The 25,776-nt window shown below is 35.6% G+C and overlaps 1 protein-coding gene across 2 annotated transcripts in view; it reads right to left on the bottom strand.

The window, feature by feature from the left end:
- Positions 1-15,562: 15,562 nt before the first annotated feature.
- LOC149792330 (uncharacterized) overlaps positions 15,563-25,776 on the bottom strand; it is a 28,500-nt gene continuing 18,286 nt past the window's right edge. The window contains exon 7 of one of the 2 annotated variants that reach the window (XM_089970905.1): positions 15,563-25,353. In XM_089970905.1, the coding sequence (XP_089827031.1) occupies positions 25,246-25,353 (108 nt within the window). In that variant the 3' untranslated portion in view covers positions 15,563-25,245. The remainder of the gene's footprint in view (positions 25,354-25,776) is intronic. The other variant, XM_089970906.1, reaches the window with a different exon arrangement.

The following is a 25,776-nucleotide window of genomic DNA, read 5'->3' as shown; positions in this document are numbered from 1 at the left end:
CATATACCAGATATCTATTTATAAAGATATTTCTATTTTTGGAAGATGGAGCTCAGAACTGCTGAAATATGACACTGCTATCCTGACGTACACGGGGCTACACTACTTGTACAGTTTGATAGCTGAATACAAAAGCACACAGAGAATTGGCAAAATATTAATTTTTGGGGAAATAGCTTAGTAACTGTACATGACAAGAAACAAGACAAGAGAAGACAAGAAAATAACTTTTACACTCAGGTTGTAAAGGTTACAACACGTAAGGTATATAAGAAAAAAGAACACGGGTATATAGCGTGTGATAATATTACATAGTGCTTAACAAGGTTTACAAAATTTGGAAGACAATCTAAAAACCTGCAACTAGTTTTGAGGAGTTGTACGTTACCTGCAATTGATTATATTTATAAACGTTAGTTCTGGTAGTGTAAAAGTGAGGTATACATTTTCGTCTTTCTGTGTAAAAACAAGAGTAAGATTGAGGATAGCGATATTCATGCCCTATTTCTAGAGACTGACAAAGGGTTCAATATCTTCCGCTATAGCGAACATTATCCCATCAACCAGTTTCGACCAGAAACCTATGATTTGCAGTACTGACCTTAATTAATATTTAGATATATTTTTGGTAATGAAAAATAGATCTCTTCTAAATCGAAACACGTTTCAGATAATTTGTAATGTACACCTTTAGACAACGTATTGCTGTTAGCTTCCCAAGCTTGTATGTATTGATCTTTTGGTCGTTGTTCTACCGAATTTATTTAAAACTATTTAACTGATACAAAATTTTGATTTCTCTGTATGTAACTTAACCCAACATCATCTAATTTGCATTTTCCAAGTAACCATTTATTGTCATACAATTTATCACCAAAGTATTTGTATAAGAAAGACTGCATACCATAATATACTTTTCCTTCATAACCACTAACCAATTTAGCCCAATAGTTTACCATGCGACTTCTAATGTTGATAATTAATGGGAAACGACCACGTTCGATGTATACCATATACAGAGGAGTACATTTTTGGACATCCAATATACTTCTGAGGAAAGAAAGAGGAGTTTTCTCGACTATATCAGATTTCACAAATCCCCAAATTTCACAAGCATATGTTAAATCAGTACAATGGATTCTGTTTCAGCTGAGAATCAATCGTCAAATCTAAATTGTGTATACACTTTTTTAGTAAGTGCTACTTTTCGTTGCTATGGATACTAGGTTATTCGGCCTGTTGGAGAACTTTCCGTTCTTGTGAAATATATGGCTTAAGTGCTTATATTCATCCAGAACATCAATATCTACACAGCTTATCCTAAATTTATATATATATATATATATATATATATATATATATATATATATATATATATATATATATATGTGTGTGTGTGTGTGTGTGTGTGTGTGTGCATTTGCAAAACCTACAATATTCTTTATGAGCGAAATGTTATTTCAGCAGAGCTTGTAAAAAAACATTATTAATGTCACTGATGATTCTATTTACATCGCCTGGCGTTACATTATCTGTATGGATGAGTTCTTGCAATTCTTAGTCAATATTATTCGTGTTTGGAATATTTATATTCGCCAGGTATTCATTTTCCTTCTCGTAAACCATCAATTTATATTTTCTATTATAAAATTTTCTGTGAAAGAATCATTAATTACGTGTAGTTGATTCATTGGAAATTGTCCCACAATTTCTATTTTCTATTATAGAATTTTCTGTGATAGAATCATTAATTACATGTAGCTGATTCATTGGAAATCGTCCCACAATTTCTATTTTCTATTATATAATTTTCTGTGATAGAATCATTAATTACGTGTAGCTGATTCATTGGAAATTGTCCCACAATTTCTACTTTCTGTTATAGAATTTTCTGTGATAGAATTATTAATTATGTGTATCTGATTCATTGGAAATTGTCCCACAATTTCTTTTTTCTATTATAGAATTTTCTGTGATATAATCATTAATTACGTGTAGCTCATTCATTAGAAATTGATATGATAAACCACAGTAACTATCTGAAAGCAAAGGGTTAAAGTCGAGCACTTCGATTTTTTTAAAAACAATTTGAAGTCACTTAACGTCGTTAGTAGATAATCAATTATGTATTTGTCACCAAATCTGCATTTGCCACTCATCTGTCTACACCTACCATTCCGTTTCAAATATATATGTTATTGTTTCTACAATTTTTAAAAATAAATTCATACCACTCCTATTTCTATGTTTGTCTTGCAAGTACCGTTCTTGCGGTATATTATATTTGTCTGGACTCTCGGTCCCCTCTATGTTATTCGTTGCGTGATTGTCGAGATTGAATATTCCAGCTTGGTTTGAATTAAGAATGTTATTACAAATAGCCAATAAGTTATCAGTTTTGGTGTTAAAGTCACCAAAGAGAAAAATATAATTAGAGCTATTAGAAACATGAAACATCTCATTTTCTATTAAATTAATTGCTTGAAGGGAGAATTGCTCCGAACCTTCAGGGATTATATACACTGATCCAACAATGGAAGGATCACTACAAGTTATTTCGTAATGCGCCGGCAGATCCGGATTTTATGTTGTTTGTTCTACTGGTCATTTCTGCAGTGAGCCAGATCTGCTGGAGCATTATGCGATGCAATTTCTAAATTTGTTATTCTGTTCATATAATATAAATGACTACACGTTACATATTTAAAATGGCCTAATCATGTACAGTCAAATCCCTATTTATATACATTTTTACTTGACCTATAATACATAATATAGAATCCCGGTCGAACATCCATGGATCAGCTTAAATACAGTTATAAAATGCAATCCATCGTCTAAAAGCCCTGTCGAACATCCATGGTTCAGCTGAAATACCACTGAAACATGCAATATATCGTCTAAAAACCCTGTTGAACATTTGTGGATCAGCTGAAAGACCACTGAAACATGAAATACATCGTCTAAAAACCCTGTTGAACATTTGTGGATCAGCTGAAAGACCACTGAAACATGAAATACATCGTCTAAAAACCCTGTTGAACATTTGTGGATCAGCTGAAAGATCATTGAAACATGAAATACATTGTCTAAAATCAGTCAAACATCCATGGATCAGCTGAAATTCCACTAAAACATGCAACACACTATCTTAAATCTTCGGCACGTTATGACGCAAATATTGAATAACGTTTATAATAAATGTAGAGGATTACACAATGAAATGTATCAATTCTGATTGTTTTAATATATTTAACATTCATAATTTATACAGACTCGTCAATTAGAATTTATACAGACTCGTCAATTTGAATTTATACAGACTCGTCAATTAGAATTTATACAGACTCGTCAATTAGAATTTATACAGACACGTCAATTTGAATTTATACAGACTCGTCAATTAGAATTTATACAGACTCGTCAATTAGAATTTATACAGACTCGTCAATTTGAATTTATACAGACTCGTCAATTAGAATTTATACAGACTCGTCAATTTGAATTTATACAGACTCGTCAATTAGAATTTATACAGACTCGTCAATTTGAATTTATACAGACTCGTCAATTAGAATAAGACCGCTCCGGTGGCATATTCTAAGTGGATATAGCGATATGACTCAAATATTTAAAGCTACGTTAAAAATAATAAACCACCAAAACTCAGTTAGAATAAACAGACGACCCTATAACTAGAAAATCGACACTATTCAATTAATAAAAACATCATACGATACAAAATCTGACTGACATCATGAAATGTTGAAAATACCGAATCATCTTCTTGCAAACACTCCATCAACAAATATTAACGATAGCAAGAATGAGGAATGTAAGTGATTAACACAAACATTTAAGGCTGTCACGAAGACAGATTCCGGACATTGCTTAACGCAAAGTGTCTACACTAAAACAAAAGGAATTGAAGAATGGTTACATAAACATCGTAAGCATAAAACACGAATGACAGACATTCAATAAATTGGCAGATCAAAGAAAGTAAATGAATTAGAAATTATGGCTGCAACATGTACCAAAATTTATAAACGTGTACACAGTAACCAACAATAGAAACGTTCAACCAAATCATTACGAAACTCAAGCTTTCTTCCAAACGGCACATTAGGCTCCCATACGACCGCCATTTATATGCCAAAGTCATTCATCTAGCATTTGTTTCGCAATGATGTACGTCTTTACCTTTTACTTTGACAGGATTAAGTCTTAAAGACATGCTTTTCTTTAATGCATCTGATAATTTAGGTAACTCATCCTTTGGATTGTCGTGATATTGTTTCGACTGTTAGACACGTTTACAAAATTAAAATATCAGTAATGCAGCCGAAACGTGTAGACACACGTAGAGAATGTTATTGTACCAAGACCATAAAAAACTGCAGTGGTTTATAAACTCGAAAATGCTTGAACGTAACATGTAATCATCAAAGGTTATGGCAACGAACCTGGGTTTTTTCCCCTAACAGCTAAATAATGTAGTATAAACATAGATTTATTTTGTTTGTGTCAGTAAATTAACCCACTGTGTAATGTTGTGCCATGTGCTGTACAACCAGATCTGACCAACTTTGGTTTTTACGTAGCGGTGATGCATTCGATCTGACCGTACTTTAAGAAAATAATCAGTAAAAGCAAGCCAATCAATCGTCTTGAGCACGGATGTCTAAATGTAGGATTTAATGAAAAGGTGCAGTTCCTGTGTCACTGATAATCACTTGCACGATTGTTTACCACACGGTTGCCAATTTTGTAAATATTTGTAGGCCTAAAACTAAACTAAGGCTGACATCTCGCACTAGCCACAATAAATCTGTCAAAAATTGAGTAAAACTGTACTAGTTATAATTAGTATAATTAGCTGAACAGAAATAAAATAAACAAAATGTGTACTCTGGCTGCGTAATTACAAATCAGAAAATAGAACTCACAATGTACTTAGACGAGCATACAATTCAATAGCATCCTTGTGCTAGCCATTCGGTGATAACCGGTTATTTGTGTGTGTGTGTGTGTGTGTGTGTGTGTGATTTGGAATTTTAACGTAGCTTTAAAACAAATTCAGTCATATCGCTACGATGTCTGCACTGTGGCAGTTTATAGTGATATCTAGCAATGGGGCATAATGCCTCAGACATGTAGCATGATGTCCCACACAGTCACATTATCCCGACACCAGGCCGGCCAGTCCAAACACTGACCTCTTAATGCTGAGTGTCTAGCGAGGCAGCTGTTAGTACTGTTTTTATAAGTCTTTGATATGACTCGGTAGGGGTTCAAACCCGCGACCTCCAACATCCGAGGCGGACACTCTAACCACTAGGCTACTGGAGATGTCAGGTTCGGATTCAATCTGATTAAAATCGTATCTCCGCTCTTATACATGAAGATGACAGCGACCGCTTAGGGGTTATGTTCTGGTAACCTATTTTATTACCACAATTGCTAATTTTATCAACCAATCTGATGAAGTCTAATATCTTCACGTTCGGAGAAAGAGCACTGCGAATGAAAAACATAAATGTGTACCGAACAATTTGATTCACTTTCAGATTTTTGAAAGCTTCATTTCCATTGGCTAATTCAAAGATCAACAGAACACGACCCTTAAGCGGTCGTCGTCAGATCTTCACGCAGGACAGCGGAGATCTGATTTTAGTCAGATTGGGTTCGGATTAACCGTAGCGTTTGCTTATGCCGGACCTATGCAAAACACTGCATGTTAACAACATGCGCTCGTTTGCTAGAGATTATTTTCAATAAAATATACTGGGAGTTGCCTTCTAAATTTCACGACAGCTCCTTCATTTTAAGCAAAAATACATTATGAAGCAAACACTATATTCCCTTGTATTGGTCGTTTATCAGCAACGGCAAAATATTAGTGATATGCCGGCGTCAGTTATTTTAAACTTGGGCACGTGTCACGTGTTATGATCAATTTGCAGCGATATAATTTTGGTCTTTTAGAAAAACGATATACTCATCAGATACCCAGAGAGAGAGAGAGAGAGAGAGAGAGAGAGAGAGAGAGAGAGAGAGAAGACTTAAATTCTTAAACTTGACAAAGATAGTCGCTGTGATGTTTACTAAGATGTGTTTGTATTTGATTGGTGAAAGACTGGTGGTCTTTTCAAGATAGGACCCGTTTGAGAAGATAGCGGCAAACTATCCTGACAGACGTTGTCGAAGGCATATTCTATCAGATTGCAAAGAAAAAGGAACATCACAGAAGAATGAGTGTAAGACACAAAACAAACATAACTATGAAAGAAAACAAGAAAAAGATAACGAATTTTGATATGAATACACTTCCTTAATAAGAATTGATAAAACTTCAGTTCGTAACATTTGTCTACAAAATGCATACACCTACATTTAACAATATATCCCATGATGCAGCTCTTCAACTAACACGCATATTGTACAAACCTGGTTGATTGGGCCCAAGATTTCAAAGTGTTGTTTTTCATCACGAATATGATTCAAGTAAATTACAAGCATGAAACATCTGACAGCCAAATGGTGAGACGTAAATCCCAATGTACTCAACTCTGGATCCGCAGCTGAGAACTGATGGAATTTCTAAAAATAAATTCATAATGCGCTGACTCTATTTTATCCGAACCGTACAAAAGTGGTATGAAGGCTTATATCCACTTTGCAGTAGTAGTTGTTGCAATTGGTTGGATGGTGTGTGTGTGTGTGTGTGTGTGTGTGTGTGTGTGTGATTTAGATTTTTAACGTAGCTTTAACAATTGTTATCATATCGCAACGATGTCAGTAGTGTGGCAGTTTATAGTGATGTCTAGCACTTGGGCATCATGTCACAGATATGTAGCATCATGTCCCACCCAGTCTCATTATCCTGACACTACGGCGACCAGTCTTAACACTAAACTATTAATGCTGAGCGTCAAGCAAGGCAGCTACTAATACCAGTTTTATAAGTCTTTGGTATGACTAGGAAGGGGTTCGAACGGACGCTCTAACAACTTAAGTCACCGGAGCGGTGAGTTTTAATGGCACTTTAACATATTTAAGGCAATATCATACACCAGAAATGGCAACAGCGTGACTTTTCCAAGGACGAACAGACGCAAACGATGGGAGTCCGACGCTCAACCCAAAGTATCCTCTAATAGTAGTAGATAGTGTTGTTGTAGTTGTTATTCCTGTCGTTGTTAATAGAGATGTTAAGGTTTGCGTTCCTAAAGGCTCTTATTTCCAACCTTCTTGCACATCTTGTCTTGAAACATGGTAGGGGCGTACATCCTAAACGATGTTACACAGTGGTACCAACAGTTAGGCTCTATGAATACATTTTCACCCTATGTTAACTGTAATAATTTCACGCATTTTAATCAAGGTTATAGCAAAAGATTATTTCTGCTTTCGAGCAGCTTCAATTTTTGTTTCTTTTGTTCACTTTCTATCACGAAGGGCATCCATATTTGCAAATACTTATAAACTCAACCGCGCATTAGAAGAAGGGATGGGGTGTAAATGGTTTATATTATAGATCATAATTGTGTTGGATATTTTATTCAAACTGCTGGCGAAGCTCCAAACGTAGAATTTGTCTACCAACAGTACAATCACGGTAAATTGATGATTACTTACCTTTGAAGTGAATAATTAACTTCGACGTACAGTTCACGTAATAAATAAATGTCTAATTATTAGCATCAGCAATTTGCAATGTAATTCATGAAGAGGTAGATAAAAATGTTTTTCCTTCTGTTCGTCATAAAAAGACGTGTCAAGGCAAAAATACCATGGTAATTTTGGTTCGTGCGATGAATGCTTTCAATGGTGCTTGCAACATAGTCAAGGTTAATAAAAGAAATGTACACCAAGCGTTTCTCTGGTATTCATGTAGTCTGCCAAACGTCAGCTGCAATTAGCAGCTGAATGCATTGCAGCAAAAGCAGAAGAAGAAAAATAACATTATTGCATTCGTACATTTGGCAGTTTCTAGCATGCTGACATGAGTCTGGTGAATACTATTTCAACACAGCATAATCGGTAGTATCAGTTGTTACACATATGGTTTACGTGCGTATCTACAGGTTTAGTTCAATGAAAAAGCTTTGATTTATTGGCATTTAAAGGACATACTTCTTCAGACCAGAAAAACAATAAAAGACATACCTTAAAATACTGACAATTTTACTGCGGTGCTGGAAGATTTCCATTTATCAAAATACGAAGATAGCGTGTTGAGAAAAACAACTGACTTTGGATAGAGGAAAACTTGCAAACAGCTGCATCAGTATCAAACAAAGAACTTTGAACTTCCAAAAGTTTATGCTCATATCACGTATGCTGTTTAAAAACCACTGTGTTAAATTGTCTTGTCTTGATGTAATCATTATTTGAACGTTTTTGAGATCAGGTTGACTGCTCTCGCGGATTTATTCATGAATAATGAAATGTTAGGTTTTGTATGCACGTGTGTTGTGGGGGGGGGGGTAACTTATATAATGGTAAAATATGAATCTATATAGTTGTAAGGAATTTTTAAAAAATTGCGCTGAGTTATTCTGAGTACACAGAAATATCTTATTCCCTTGTTTGGCTGTTCTATCCACGTATTAATAAGGAAGTTAATAAAAACCTAATAAACATTTATTGAAATTTAAAAAAAATAAAACGAAATCACTTTCCCCATACTGTGATACCTGCTTCTTATGTTAGGAATTTAAAAAATCCTTCCAGAAGACAAAAAAGCAAAAAGAAGACAACCAAACATGAACAATAGCTCAGTAAAGTGGTTACTCGGCAAGAGCTAATTAAGTCGTATAACACGCGGGACACATTCTTTAAGTATGTAACCTTCATAACGGAGAACTTGCGCCCACGAAAATATAAACATTTGAAGAAAAGAAAGGGTCCGAATTTAAATATATATTTGAATACTTGGGATTAAAGCCATAGTAAAGATCGTAAGCAACTGGAAATATTTGTTATGTATGTTTAATTAACATTCTTAATTTTTCTATAATTTCATTATATGCTATTGTAATTTAACATTGTATGTTGGACTTGACCTTGTCCAAAATTGAATTAACTTCTGCTTGACCCAAATTTACTTTTTTTATTTTAGTCTGTGTAAACAGATACATAGCTAAATTATTCTCTATGTGTATGGGTTTAAATTGAGAAGTATTATTAATAAAAGTAAATATGTTTATTTGGGTCTAGGTATAGGTTTTGGAATTTCATTCGTGTATTTTACATAATCCAGGTAATGGTTTCTATTTTGCAAACATCAGGATCATTCTAGAAGTTGTATAAGTTTTTACACGTTTAGTAGAATTCAACAAGAAATTTATTTCTCTAGAACACAAAGTGAAAATGTAAGAGTAACTTGCAGTATTGTGAATTACATCCCAGAAAATCCTAAAAGTTATATCACAAGTCCAAAAGTGTAGAGTGTTCCGAATAATTCTAATATTTAATGTGCTGGTGTACCAAGTCTTGAATTTTGAATATGTTGCAACAACAGTCTTGATATATATATATATATATATATATATATATATATATATATATATATATATATATATATATATATAAAGTATGTCTTTTCAATGATGACAAGAATATCTAATAGTAATAACTGAGTCTTGAAATCTCTGTGGAACTATGGAATTCGTTTTAATTCTCGGATTATGGATGGATGGAACAAATTACTCTCTAAATGTCTTACACAATTTTGCTATTAACAATAACAGACATGCTCAGTAGTTGTATACGTGTTTGCATATTTGTACATAAGACACCTATCAACTTTTACGCTTAAAATACATTCATAGTTTAATTTAGATGTACGGACCATGCAGCCTGTAATAAAGAATTATTATCTTATCTTAGATCTTTGATCAAATTCGAATATGAGAAAGAGGCCTTGAATATTAATTAGCTTGTGAATGAGTTTTAATTAAGCTATACCGAAATAGGTAAAATCGACATAAGTTTGAGAGCTAATTTACATAGGTCGTGTTCTTAAAATAATAAAAACCCGATTAGAGATGAAATGGTCAATTGTAAACTTATTTGAGTCAGGGAAAGATATCAAACCAACATGGGGTATTTGTTTCAACTAAATATTTGTGTAATAAAAGATTCAGATATGTTCAGGCTTTATGTTACCCAAGGAGTGTATCAAATGACAGGTACATAACTCGTAATTTTTCAACCATTTTCAAATCATGCAAATGTAAGCGATTATGTGCATATCTTTTATTTCACGAGGAATGAAAATGTGCTTATGATAACAATCGGATCGGTGAAAACTGTATTTGTTAGGGTTGAATTTCAAAATTAACGATTTAATTTAGTGTTGAATGTCTGATAATCACTTTGATAGTTCATACGTAGCCAAAGTAAAGAGTTGGAAATCAAACCCTTAAACCCCTAGTCTCGAGTCCAGTGCTTTAACCACTGTGCAACTGCATCTCCCCAGTCATAAACAAAGTTAGCTGACTGGATACCTAGCTTTGTATATGGTTGCCAACAACGAATTTTGCTATAAAGGCAAGACCAAAAAGCATTGTTAGTGCCGAATGTCTTCGATTGCGTAACCAATCTAACAAACTGTTTTAACCAAATTCAAGTGTGAGAAGTCCATCCATCCATCCATTCATTCCATCCATCCATCCATCCATCCATATATACATGGTTAGAGCGTCCGCAAAGGATGTGGGAGATCGCGGGTTCAATCTCCGGCCGAGTCATACCAAAGACTTGTACTAACAGCTGCCTCGCATGGCTCTCAGCATTAAGAGGCTAGTGTTAGGACTTCTCGGCTTGGTGTCAGGATAATGTGACTGGGTGGGACATTATGCTATATCTCTGCGGTATGATGCCCCAATTCTAGACATCACTATAAACAGCAACACTGCAGACATCGTAGCGATATTACTGAAACGTTGTTAAAGCTACGTTACAAATCCAAATCACAAACACACTGTTTGAACTTGTCAATAAATTTAATGCCGACCGATTGAAAAATAACTTTCTACAAAATCATCGGTAGCTGCACGCGTAACACGCTGGACATCTACAGATATATGCCTGTGACTTGTCATAGGTAAATGATAGTGACATAACGATGTCCGACAGGGATAAAAAGTCAGCTAATAGTTAGACTCTAAAATCCAGGCTCTCTTGTTCTTGTTGGGTTTAACGCCATATTTCAGCACACGATAGGATACATGGCGGCCAGTTTTGATGGTGGAGGAAGAACCCGGGAAAACCCCGGAAAGAACCACCGACCCACGAGAAGCTACTGGCAAGCTTTCTCACATACCCACATTGGCCGAATCCAAGACTCGAACCCACGCAGAAAGAGGCGAGATGGCAGTGATCCGTAACAGAGAGCGCTTTAGACCACTCGGGGCCCCAAATTTGAATGTAGCTTTAACAATTTTTCAGTCATATCGCTACGATGTCTGCATTGTGGCGGTTGATAGTGACCATGTCTAGCACTGGGGCATCATGCCGCAGACAGTCATAACACTAACCTTTAAGCCTTGGCATGGCTTGGCCGGGGTTCGAACCCGCGACCTCACGCATCCGAGGCGGACGCTCTAACCAGTTCGGCTACCGGAACAGTTGAATGTACTGGCATCGTATGATTAATCAAAAGGACTCCCATGGAATCGCATATCCGGGACAAAAGCACTGTTAGTAAATATTATATACTTGCGACATTTTAATCACTTTTATCAAAGGTGAAATCATACGTGCATCATATGTGTGTACACGTGTTCATCCCACAGGAAATAACCAATATATTTCATACCGTATTTGTGGGAGTTGTGGTAGTTCAGCTGGTAGAACCATAAACATATACTCCAAGAATCATGATTCAGTAACCACCAACATCAGCCTCGGTGTGTCATTGGGTAAAGTAATTTGTGTCCCTCTCCTCAGCATGATACAAGCAATAATGTGTTAAAAATGCAGTTAAAAAACCAGCCAAAAACCAGTCAACTCATTCAAGTACTTGTGCATTATCATATTTTCTTAATCAATGAAATAACTGATTTCAGCCGACATAATGAGGAAGTCAAAATCGAAAAATTAATTGTGAAAACCAAATAATAATATGTTGTGTGTCTTTATTTTATGTGGCTTCTGGTGTTTGAGTTTCTTTGGTTTTCGTACTTTTTATTCATGGTTGTGGGCTGTATAGAATAATTTTATAATATAAATTGTGTGCGTAATTTGGCTCTGTTAAATAATCAAGTCATGTTGTTTACGCCGGTGTTGACAATTAGTAATAATAATCGTAAATTAACAAGACTTAAAATGGCGCGTATGGCGTATTTTCGCACTGACTGATGGGATGTCGATTTTCCCAGAATAATTCCGTGGATTCCCATTGGTTGCGTAAGATCACGTGAATATAGTTAGTTTATCAAAAATCAGTAGTGTATTTTGTTACATGGGAAATATTGCGAACTACAGTCGCAATATACGGTGTGTATATAAGGAGAAAATTAAGCATTCAGTTTCATTCTGCTTTCTGCAGTCATTCACACCTTTTGTGTTCCTCGTGTGTCTGCAGACGTGTTTTATGTTGTCCTTAAGTATTTTTGGAAAGGAAAAAACATTGGTCTGTTCAGTGGTGATAGGAAGTACTCATTATTTGGACTCTAAAAATATTCTGGAACTGTTCTGAATTATTCGAACGAATTCTGGAGAACACGATCTTGACGACGCCACGGTTTTTGGAGGACCAATAAATTTCCTGCATTAAAACTTATAAGGGACTTTACGTTATTTAAGGACTTTCATAGTCCTTTATAAGGACTATTTTTGGATTCACTTCATTATACTGTACGTTCCTCATATTTTTCATTTATTACTTTAATAATTAAATTGTTTAAGTTACAGAACTTGTTGGTTTGCTTTCTTTCTGTTACTTAAATTTCTGACCATAGAGTCGTAACAAATAATAATAATAATAATAATAATAATAACAATAATAATAATAATCAACTGAAACATGACAATAATCAAGTTTCCAACATCTCGTGAATAAGCGCTTCATGAACGAGATTATTTCCAAATAATCCATACATAAATACATACATGCATACCTACAAACATCCATCCATACATACATATTCTATTAATAACTTATTCTTGACGTTTGTTAAGATTTCTTCCTTAAGTACTTTTTATGTTCTCTCAATTCAGTCAAGTCAGTTAAGAAACTCAGAAGTTCCTCAATTTCAGCCGTTTAGGCATTTGTTTGCTTATAACTATCTGTCTCTACACACAATTCCTCCAACCTGTGTATAATCTGCATTGGAGTGGACGTAATATATTTCGACTATAATAAACGCTTCTGACAATACTCCATCAATGGCATCTACATAAACTGCATGCATATTATATCCATGTGGTGGATCAGTGACTGGATGACAAGATATTGTGTATGTGTGAGTAGGATTTTTAACGTTTGTGTCTACAGTGTGGCAGTTTATAGTGATGTCTAGCACTGGGGAATCATGCCGCAGTCATATTATCCTGACACCAGGCCCACCAGTCTTAACACTAACCTCGTAATGCTGAGCGCCAAGCGAGGCAGCTGTAACTGCCATTTTTTTAAGTCTTTGGTATGACTCGGCCGGGGTTCGAACCAACGACCACCCGCATCCGAGGCGGACGCTCTCACCACTAGGCCACCGGATCGGTGGAAAAGATATTATTTAGTTCGAAAGAAACAATCAGTGTTAAGTTCTTCTCCAATTATTTTGAGGCTACCTCGTGTATAGCCAAAGGTACTGTACTGGGTCCTCATATTCCAGATGGGGGCCCCGAGTGGCCGAGTGGTCTAAAGCGCTCATCGTTCCGGATCACTGCCATCTCACCTCTGTCTGCGTGGGTTCGAGTCCAAGGCTCGGCTAGCGTGGATACGTGGGAAAGCCTGCCAGTAGCTTCTCGTGGGTCGGTGGTTCTTTCCTGCGTTTTCCAGGGTTCTTCCTCCATATACTGGCCGCCATGTACAGCCTATCTTGTGCTGAAAAATGGCGTTAAACCCTAGAACAACAACAACAACAACATATTCCAGATAAAATTCAGGGTACATGAAAAATTATTCACTGACAATTCCAAAACCTGCTTATTTCTATGTGAAATTTACGCATTTCGGTCAAGAAACTAGTTGTAATGGTGAAGTAACCCAGTTGCATGTTCTCCATTACTGATTCATTATGATTTATTCACACATATATGTAAGCACCAAAATCAACTATCTTATCTACCAGGGGTGGACAACAATTTTTTTCGGGGGGGGGGGGGCACTTTATGAATTTTGTAAGTCATCACGGGCAACAAAATCCTACAATATCGACAGTCAATGTACAGTGATCGTGGGGCCCCGAATGGCCGAGTGATCTAAAGCGCTCACCGTAACGGATCATTACCGTATCTCCCCTGTCTGCTTGGGTTTAAGTCTCGGTCTCGGCCAATGTGGGTATGTGAGAAAGCTTGCCAGTAGCTTCTCGTAGATCGGTGGTTCTTTCTGGGGGTTTGCCCTGGTTCTTCCTCCACCATTTATGCTGTCTGCCATGCATAGACTATCTTGTGCTGCAAAATGGCGTTAAACACAACAAGAACAACAGTGATCGTTAATCAGCCAATACGAAAGGTGAAAATTAAATAAGCCTCTTTATTACCTCCCTTTTCCCCATTATCTGTATTATCTCCCAATATTTGTGTTATGGCTATGCTCAGATAGTTAGCTATGTATTTGAATCAAGACTTCTTTAAATCAAATTTTCAATTGTTTTTGGACAGCATATGATCTTGCTATAATATAAATTAACTGGAAAAGGTAAAAATGGCTGGCATATATTTGATGCTCCCTCCCCCCCAGTCAAACCACACCTTCCTGCAATCTGAAACATGAAATGTATTTTAAAAAATGCCAAAATCTTAGTCGATTCATTCATCATTCCCAATGTCAACGGGCGTGGGGGGGGGGGGGGGGAGAATAAAACTGCCATCTTGATCACATTTCAAACCAATGAAAAGGTTTCTAGGACAACACATACATCAAAGGTAAAACCACGTTGTCAGCCACAAATACTGTATAAACAATGTATAGTTGTAATATTTCCAAATGCAACTGAAGAAAACAAAAAGGGCTAGCATTTTAACTCTTATGTACATGGGTTTCAAGGGATGTAATAACTCCCAAAGTTATGAAAATTTGCAGAATTATTATGATCTTGTTGAAAATGATGAATTACATCAATTCTGTTGTCTGAAGAAAAAAAAACTCACCCCAACATATATGGATGCTATGTTATTAAAGAAACTCCTGTCTGGTTCTGATTTGAGATCCAAACAAAAAAAAAACAGGGTTAGGGCCCTCCAGGGGACAGATGGTTTAAAAACTGGAAAGTAATGAATTAAAACACTATGTTTTGAGCACTTTTTATATTAGGTTTACTGTTTCATGCATCAAAGGTCTATACTGTACTTGTATATTAATATGTAAAGAAAACTCAAGTACAAATAACCTAATTAAATTTTTATTTTTTAAAGTCAATTTATCACATTTAATGAAATATCTATTTGATATACAATATTTGCAGATAATATCACCAAATAATGAGAAAAACTCAGAAATTTCACTAATATAAACAAAAACATATATTGCATGTAATGTTAATTTAATATATATCAATAGTAAATTTTAAAAAAACATCAGTAACTACAAAAATAGATAAAGTGAATATTGCCAAATTTTGGTAAACAACAAAAATTTACATTAAGTTGACAAGAGACCATCAAAGAGACTGATGCTTCCCTTTCTTTACCTTTTTTAATTGCTGAACTTACAGTCATATATATTTTAGGAATTCCATTATCCGAAGTTTGGTTAACGAAGTATTTCTTTTGGTCCTTGAACCAGAGTATGATATAATGTTATCATATACAAGAGATAGATCATTAAATCTGTCCTCGATACTATCAAGTCATACCATGATTAAACTTGTCTTGAATACTGTCATGTTATACCACGATTAAACTTGTCTTGGATACTGTCATGTTATACCATGATTAAACTTGTCTTGAATGCTGTCATGTTATACCACCATTAAACTTGTCTTGGATACTGTCAAGTCATACCACAATTAAGCTTGTCTTGAATACTGTCAAGTCATACCACAATTGAGCTTGTCTTGGATAGTGTCAAGTCATACCACAATTAAGCTTGTCTTGAATACTGTCAAGTCATACCACAATTAAGCTTGTCTTGGATACTGTCAAGTCATATCACGATTAAACTTGTCTTGGATACTATGAAGTCATACCAAGATTACACTTGTCTTGGATTATCATAATATATTTTTATATCTGAACAGGCATCGTTTAAAGTATTCTTCAGATATAGCCACAAACTGAGTTTGATCAAGATCTATCAATACTTGTTTGTGTTATGATCCTCACATATCACCACAAGACTAACGACGTTGAAATCAATGCTATCAATTTGTTTTTTGAAAAGAAACCCACCAAGTCTGGTCCAAATTCCTTTGTATATGTAAAAGTCACTGTTTATAATCTCCATGAAGTATAAAAATGCAAGTAGTGATTTTTGACTTGACACAAAGGTCAATGTATATTGATGGTCATATCTGCACCATTTTCAATATGATCTAATTACACTGTGTAAGAAAATAAAATGACAAAGCTTATTCCATCAAGTAGTGAATTGTGATAGCCACTACAGTAGCCTTGTTGGCAGACAAATCAGCACCATTTTTTTTCAGGACCAGCTGCATACTTTACAGTGTGTAATTAAAAATCCAAGTCAATAAAACCATCCATTCAAGACAAGTAGCCACAACATTTTCCAAATGGATACCATCTAGAGAAAATAAAATCAGTATCCATCCTTATGGTTGGGACCAACCACATATTGTAAGAAGTGTTTTAGTAAAACTCCATGATGATACATATGATGATCCATTCAGGACGAGTGAAAATAACAAGATTTTTTGTGAAAATCTCGTGTTGATAGACCGTCAGTTCAGGTGGAGCAGCAATAAAAAGATTTTCCAGATGCTGGATGTCAGATCAGTACTATTTTCATTGGGACCATATAAAAGTCAAAAAACGTATTTAGTGAAAAGCTAAAGTCATTCCGTCACCAGTAGCAATATAGCGAGATTTTTAAACATTTTTATTTAGGGCAATCCGGATGTCATAGCCAATCTTTCAATGAAAATTTCCTGTTGATAAGACTGTCCATTTTGAAGAAGCAGTGATAAGATGATTTTCAGGTTGGCCACCACAGTGAAAATTCAACATCACTATCATCATTCATCCTGAAGGAATGACAATAACAAGATTTTCAAGCTGTGGTGGGTATGTTGATCATGTTGGACGTTTATGGGGTACAATTTTCACTCGGGACAACTAGACATCAGGATGAAAATGTATGCTAAGTTTCTTCACTTTTCTCCAAGTAGTTTAGGCAGAGCAGCAATAATAAATAACAGCTAAGGTATGGACGATGAACACAGGCTCATCACAAAAGGTCTTCTGGTCTTTGACCATTAGACCTAAAAAGTGTGTTTAGATAAATCTGGCAATAAAACCAGCATTCGGAAGAAAAGAATTCCCATGTTTATCATTAAAGATTATCAGCTTTCATCTTTTCATCTAAATCAATGCAATAAACTGTAACACATATAAAGGGTCATAAGACCAAAATAACAAAATGTGTCACAGTAACACGGACACATCTAGCCTCATTTCTTTTAAATAAATATTGCAAGTAAAAATGTAAGTACATACAAAAGGATAAACATGTAGGCAGGTAGGTAAAAAATATATTAAAAAAATGGAAATAATGATTGAAAATAATTAAGCTCTAGTATAGTTCATATAAATATTAAGTATTTAAATATTAAGTATTTATATACACAGATGTGAAATACAGAAATCTTATAAGGAGAAGGTGATATTTATTTTCTTGCCCATGATTGGCTATTTTCTCTCCAACTGCAGAAACCAAGATTTGCCACAACAAAATGTGCTGGCAGATCTGAGTCTATGCAGTTTGCTAGGAGTAACTGTATAACAAACAATACAGATCCTGATCTGCTGGCCAAATAAGCAACTGCGTTTCAGGATCTATGTTTTTTGCAGGTGGACTCAACTTGTATGCATATACGTGTGTGTTTGTGTGCGTTTCTTTAATAGAAAGAAACACTATCATAACCAGATTTACAAATGGCATCATGACTAAGCATTCTAGTGTGACAGCCTAGGGACCCACTATAGTCAGTGTCTAAGCTCACAGCACCATAATGCGCAGCATGGAAAGGTGGCACTCTGAATTTCTTCCCTAGTAAATATGACTGTGAAAATTCATTGGCCAAATTCCAGCTCATGAATCTAGTATATGGAGTAAAGAACTCGGACGTATTTTCTTCAAAGTTGTAAAAAAATTAAATTTTCTGTTTATGTTCCAAATTTCAACTCTGTGTCTTAGTGGGTATTAAGGCTATGCTAATTTCATGTTACCCTCTTGCAGCTTTGATTTAGGATATTCAAACAGGTAAATACAGAATATTTCATTGCAAGACCACATAGCAATGACTTCAGTGGAACTGGATGAGTAAAAATAAACAGGATTTTTTCAATAAGCAATAATGTACATGCATTAAATTTTGTTTGAGAGAGAGACAGAAAGGAAAAAATGGCAGAGGATGCCAGTAAAATAAAACCATGAATTGCTGTCAGATGATAAATTATGGAAGATACCAGCTTCCAATTGCCACAACCCTGGTTTTAACTTTGAAATTGGTCCGATATACACAATATTCAACACAGTGACATTATGATCACACAAACTGATTAAAAATGACTTGTCAAAAACAAAATGACAATCACATAAATACGTTTAAGAGGACAACACAAGCAAAGTAATTAGACCACAGAAGTCACTGTCACAGAGGTAATGCAAGATATATTTGGCAATACAAGAAACATATAAAGTTGACTTCATACACTGGAAATAATGTAAACAAAAAAGAAAAAAAAGATATATTTGGACTATTTTATCTAATCAAATTACAAACAAAACCAGACACCGTAGGTGTGATGCTGTATGGTCGGATATGATTGCAACATATCAGTGATACTGTACAATCAGATATGATTGCAACATAGTGAATGCTGTACAATCGGATATGATTGCAACATAGTGAATGCTGTACAATCGGATAAGATTGCAACATAGTGAATGCTGTACAATCGGATATGATTGCAACATAATGAATGCTGTACAATCGGATATGATTACAACATAGTGAATGCTGTACAATCGGATAAGATTGCAACATAGTGAATGCTGTACAATCGGATAAGATTGCAACATAGTGAATGCTGTACAATCGGATATGATCAAAACATATCAGTAGCTATATAGAGACCATATACAATTTGTTTTGTACAAACATTTATGTAAGCATGTGTGATGAGTTAGAAACAGAGGGTTCCAAGTCTTGCCCAGAGGGTTCCAAGTCTTGCCCAAGAATTCTGGCATATATCTGCACAGACAAACTTTATATGATTATTATTTTTACATAATCAGTCGCTAAGTACATATATAATATGCTAATATATTTGGATGGGCTTGGGATACTGAATGGTCTCTCTCAATACACCATCCTACATGTTGTATGAGGTGACTACAAGATGTAACCCTTTTGCCTCCCATGACGATGTTCCAGCAAAGAAAGTCTTAGCCTTTTTAAAAGAATGTGCTTTATATAAAAAAATCAGACTTTGTAGATTAAGGATGTTACTATTTTGGGCTTCATCCTTGTTTTGCGTACCTTATGAGGGGATACTTAAACTTACTCAGATCTATATATCCATAATTCACACATGTGCGGTTTAACTCTAAAAACATGCATATATACATACACGGAGACAGGCATTTGTGAATCAGTCAAAATTCATGGGTATAAAATTTCAAAGTTTTGTAGTTTAGTACTTAATTTTGTTGACTTGTCATTGGTAAACAATCAACAAATAAGAAACAATAAACATGCTAAATAATGAGTGATGATGTATATATGTATCTAAAAGAATAAACCATCTATCATTTCTATCCATTACCAGGCAAAGAAGTGTAATCCCTACTCTGCTTTTATTTATTGCTATGAGTTAGTATCAAAGCATCTGAATCAAATCATCTGGTACATATTTAAAATCAAACACACTTAATATCACTGCTATAATTAGCATGAACACAAGATGGTAAATGTTCTTCGTGTCCTGGAAGTATATCACAGGGAGATGCTGCTGTCTCAGTTTAAAGGAAATGGCATCATACCTTTTTGCCAAATGCATGCACACATCCAACCCCCCACCCCAGATTTACTGTCAACAATTTGCCCAAGAAAAACTCAGATTATTCTTTCACAAGTGGCGTTTGATCCATTTGCTCAATTAATAAATGTGAAGACAGTGGGGAAGTTCTTGGTGTTTGTTCCATTTGCTCAACTAAATAAATGTGAAAGACATTGGGGAAGTTCTATCAGATCAGGTCTCAATCAACCTGGCAAACATCCATCCTTACGCCACTTAATGCTAAGTGTATATATCTGCACACCTGACAAAGTATTTCTTAAGATGGATGTAATTAAAATTGGTTTCCAAAAGCAGGACGGATTCCTGAATATGTTGATTGTTTATTCAGCAGTTAATTGCAAGTATGAAATGTACTTAGTAACAACGTGCTTTTGTGTACTGTTTGGATTACTGAATTATAATTGCAATGAAAAGAATAAAAAAATGAAGAGAAGACATCTTTTGTTCCTAGAATGACTAATATTGTAAGCATTAATGTAACTGACTTCGCATTTAATGTATCTATTCTGTATGGAACAGTGTCTAACATATCCTGTATGGAACAGTGTTTAAACGTATCTATTCTGTTTGGAAGTCTCCCACAACTGCCATCACATATGCCACACTCTGGAGTGCCAGTCCTCAAACTGATTCAGCAGGGTATCACTCCAAATACAAAGACCTATCCTAAAGCATCTGAGATAGCAAGACTTGGGGTAGTGTAACTGAGGTAGTCTTTCTGCTACAAATTGATGGGCTGTGGTGGGATAGGTTGAGGAGTAGAAGACATAATCAAGATGGCCTACAAAGGGTCAAAATTCAGTGAGTGGATGCTTACTCCCAAAATGGAAGTAAAGACAGCAATTCCTTTCAAAGACGAGTTTTGGCGCGTAATGAAGGAATGTAAAGATTTGGAGAAATGACTAACTGCGAGGAAGGGGACTATGGATAAGAGTTTGGATCGCTTGTAAAGGTTTCATGCATGTAATGAAGTTACCGAAGGAGCAAGGGAATTGGACTCTAAGACTTTGGAATGTATTGATAAAAATCAAGGGAACAATGACCTCAATGATACCAGATTTGTTGTGCCTTACCCCATCCACACAATGACAGAAATTCTCCCTGTGGACAACATCAACAATGGAGACTCAAGAACATCTGGTGATGAGTGACCCAGGAGACAGAGGAAACCACCTAAGAAATTGGAAGAATTCTATGTGAACTTTTCTAATCTGGAACAGTGGATCAAGTGAGTTCGGAACATTCCTATGTTAATTCGAATAACCTGGTGTGCTTGATTAGATGTGTTTAGCGCAGCATCCAATCAGGTAAAGAGTTACAATTTTGTACCAATCATTACCATGGTTTGAAATTACAGACACTATCAAGGAGCTCATTGATCTATTTATTTTCTTTCCCAGTTTGTGCATGGCAAGGACCAAGATTACTCCTAACAAATTGAAGAATTATCCTTTTTGTGAGGAAAGGCATGTTGGTGATGTGGCTCTTTTAGGCATAGGCATTCAGTGAAGAATTATCAATGTGAGGAATAAGCCTACAGTACTGACCGCCCTAGTGATTTAAAGAAACATCAGAAGAGATTGCACATTCTAGACAGATCCCCCCCCCCCCCCCGGGAAAGTGACTGGCAAAATAGTAAGGAATTGCTGTCAATGTCAATTTCTGTTGCATATGAGTTACTGTCAGCAACTAGGCCGATGGCACCTGAGGAGGTGCAGATTCATACCTTTGTGCTGCCAACACCTGTTTTGCCTATCAGAACACCTAAGTGGAGATTAACCATCACTGGCGAAGTGGAGACACGTCAAGGATCGGCAGCCTGTCAAACAGTAGCCGAACCACAGATCAGAAGGAAGACCATTGATAAAGAAGTTATTCGTGCAGACAGTACTAAGCAGAGAATACGAAGGACTCTGAGGGTGGAAGAATGGACAGAACCCTTGCCGGTGCAACTGTGCAAATGAGAGTGTCCTTGTAGGTGTCATGATGGCTGAAAAGAAGCATGGAGAAATAATGATGAACATTTAAATGAACATTAATTTTTGTGTGATTATTTGACATTGTGTTTTCCTGTGATTTAACCATGATTTAAGTGATTTTCTTAATTTTTTTCTTTCTTGACCATTCATATGTGCATGGAAGCACAAAGTGGAGGCATGGGTTGTGTAACAAGGAAAACCCATGGACTTAAATTTTCATTTCAGTAATGTAATTTTTGTTTTGTTTATAGTTTATGTTCTGATTTTAAATGTTTGGTGGGTTTTGTAGTGCCATCTAACATCTTAGTTTGGGTCACATGATTCTGTCTGGGTAAATATATGTACCAACTGTGGCTGCAACAGTGGTGTGTTAGGAAGCTGTTTGGTGTGAAGATGTCCCTTGCAAGTGAAGCTGTATAACCATCCTGCCAGAGCAAGCATTTGGTAGTATTTCATCAGACAGGAGAGAGCCAGGCCAGAAATCAGAAAAGAGTGGGGACAAGGTCTTTCACAGACCAAGAGACCAGCGCTACAAGGCTCATCCAAGGAATGCAGAGGTCTTGCAACAATACAAGTTTTGACTGAGGATAACTCTTCTTTTATCACTTTGCAATATTGTCTCTCTCTGTTGATTTCGATTAGACAGTGACATGACTCTGCGACCCAGTTGGCGACTCTGTGACCAGAAGAAGACAAGTCAGCAAATCTGCAACAAAGTCAGTGACCAGAAGAAGACACAGTTGGCAACTCGGCGACCCAGTCGGCGAATCTACGACACAGTCTGTGACCCAGTCAGCTACTCAACAACCAAGTCTTTGGCCCAAGTCTATGACACAGTCGGTGACTCTGTGACACCAACAAAGACCCAGTCAATGACTCTGCGACCCAGTCAGCAACTAGAAGCCAGATGTAAGACAGTATCCTGCTGGGGAAGAAATCTGTCACACTCTAGAGTGCCAGTCCTCAGACAGATTGAGTGGAGTATCCAATATACAAAGGCCTATCGTAAAGAATCCAAGATAACGAGACTCAGGGTAGTGTAGCTGAGGGAGTCTTTCTGCTACAGTATATATTCTGTATGTAAGTGTCTAAAGTATCTATTTAGTATGGAACAGTGTTTAACTGTTGATAATACAGTGATTTTGTGATCCATATGATGGATATTTCATAAATACATAGCTATCAATGTGTTGGATATTTCATAAATACATAGCTATCAATGTGTTGGATATTTCATAAATACATAGCTTTCAATGTGTTGGATATTTCATAAATACATAGATATCAATGTGTTGGATATTTCATAAATACATAGCTATCAATGTGTTGGATATTTCATAAATACATAGCTATCAATGTGTTGGATATTTCATAAATACATAGCTATCAATGTGTTGGATATTTCATAAATACATAGCTATCAATGTGTTGGATATTTCATAAATACATAGCTATCAATGTGTTGGATATTTTAGCTATCAATGCTATTCAAGGATATGTGCGCTGACAAGTTGCAAACTGTGACTGACATTATCTTGAACTTTAATGCTTTCATTTGTCCCACTCATTTGCAAATTTCATAGGATTGCATTAAGTTGTATTACATATTCATTATTATAAATGGATATAATATGCGCTTTGTGAAGCAATGAAGCTCAGCTCCAATCTTTTAGGTTCCAGATATTTTGCACATGAATTAAGTCACAATTAAACAAATTTCAATTGATCCACATATTGCATGCTTTTGTTATCAGTTTAGTTCATATTTCATTGCGACATTAAAATCGTGATCTAGCTTGTGCACGAAAGGAAATTGGGTCCCCATGAACTTAAAGTGATTCACAGTATATGAAAAAAAAGAGACTCTTGTTCAATAAGGACAAAAGCATCATAATTTCTAATGTTAGCGAACGTTGACATGATAAAGTTGCATGCATCAAACCACTAAAAATGACACAATGTCCAATTGTGATCTGAAAAAAATTTCTAATGCCATGAAATGTAGAGTCACATTATCAACAAACAAAAAGATCTTGAAAATGTAAGGCTAATAGTAATAAAAATAATGCAAGCCTATTCAATTAATTTGTATACTTCTGTATTCATAGGATTTCACTGAAATAATGCCCTTCCAATCCACAGGGTATATCATCAAGTTAAAGATAGAACTTGCAATAGTGCAACAGACTGTCAAGGTTGACAACTCTTGCATACTGCAATTGACATGCAGCTGACATGGTCTATGTTGACAGCTGTTATAATGTGCTTGTTTTACTAATTTTAATTTGATGCATACATTAAAAAATATTAAAATGTAAGTAAATACTCAGTTTTACTTTTTTTTAAACCAAAGTTAGAATAATTACATACAATTTATGTTTTCATACATGATAATAATTACAACAGGCAGGTAACATCATTTATAGTACACTATTCTTTTTGTGCAAAAAAGAAAATTAAATGTAAACATATGAATGTTGATTTTCAAGAAAGTAATGCACAGAGGAAATCCATTTAAATACTTGATTACATTCTGCTACACATACGAACTTCTACAGATTCCTTTAGCAAGCACCAACTTTGGCAAAGACATCTTGAACTTGGTTTCTTCAAGAACTTCCTGCTCCTCAATTCTTAAATATTAGGCCAGCAAGTAAGTAAAATGGAGAAAGAGTAGATTCTCTTCACACCTTCTCAACCCACGGGTAATACCTTTGACTATCAGAAGGTCATTCTACAGGGCAACACAGCTACTGGTATGTCAGCAAACCCGAATGATTTCAATAGAATCTAGGCTGAGTATCTGAGAACTATAACGTTAGCTTCACCAGAGAGGATTCTTCTTGAACATGCCCTTCCATTTTGTACCATTGGCTTCTGTCAATCTTTTGTTAAGGAACTCCAACATGCCATCCAATTCTTTCATTTCCTGCTGAAAATCAAAGTATTGGGAATACTGATGGTTTGGAGGATAAGATGGAAGAACTACAGAAATGTTTTTCATGACAAATTTCAAGCTGGTTATGGGGAAATTATTACACTGCAAGGTCAGTTTTCCTCGTTTAAGTCACTTCCTATCATTTACTCTAAATGTTAAGTAATATTTTATGATGGAGATTCCTGGTCTCCTTCCAAATTCCAGAGAAAGAGTTTGATCGGCAATACTAATAAGATCATATTAGAGTAAAGCAATGACAATCAGTCAATTCATCAATTTTAAACTGCAAGCATTTACCTCATGCTTCATTAGTTCTGCTTTAAGACTGAAGAATTAACGAAAAGGAAAATATTGATGAAAAACGATACATCATGATCATTATTTCTGAAGCCAACATTTTATTATATTTCTATTTTA

The sequence above is a fragment of the Sinohyriopsis cumingii genome, chromosome 9 (genome assembly GCF_028554795.1).
Source record: "Sinohyriopsis cumingii isolate HCF-2022 chromosome 9, ASM2855479v2, whole genome shotgun sequence".
Lineage (NCBI taxonomy): Eukaryota > Metazoa > Mollusca > Bivalvia > Unionida > Unionidae > Sinohyriopsis > Sinohyriopsis cumingii.
This window is presented reverse-complemented; position numbering and strand designations above follow the sequence as displayed.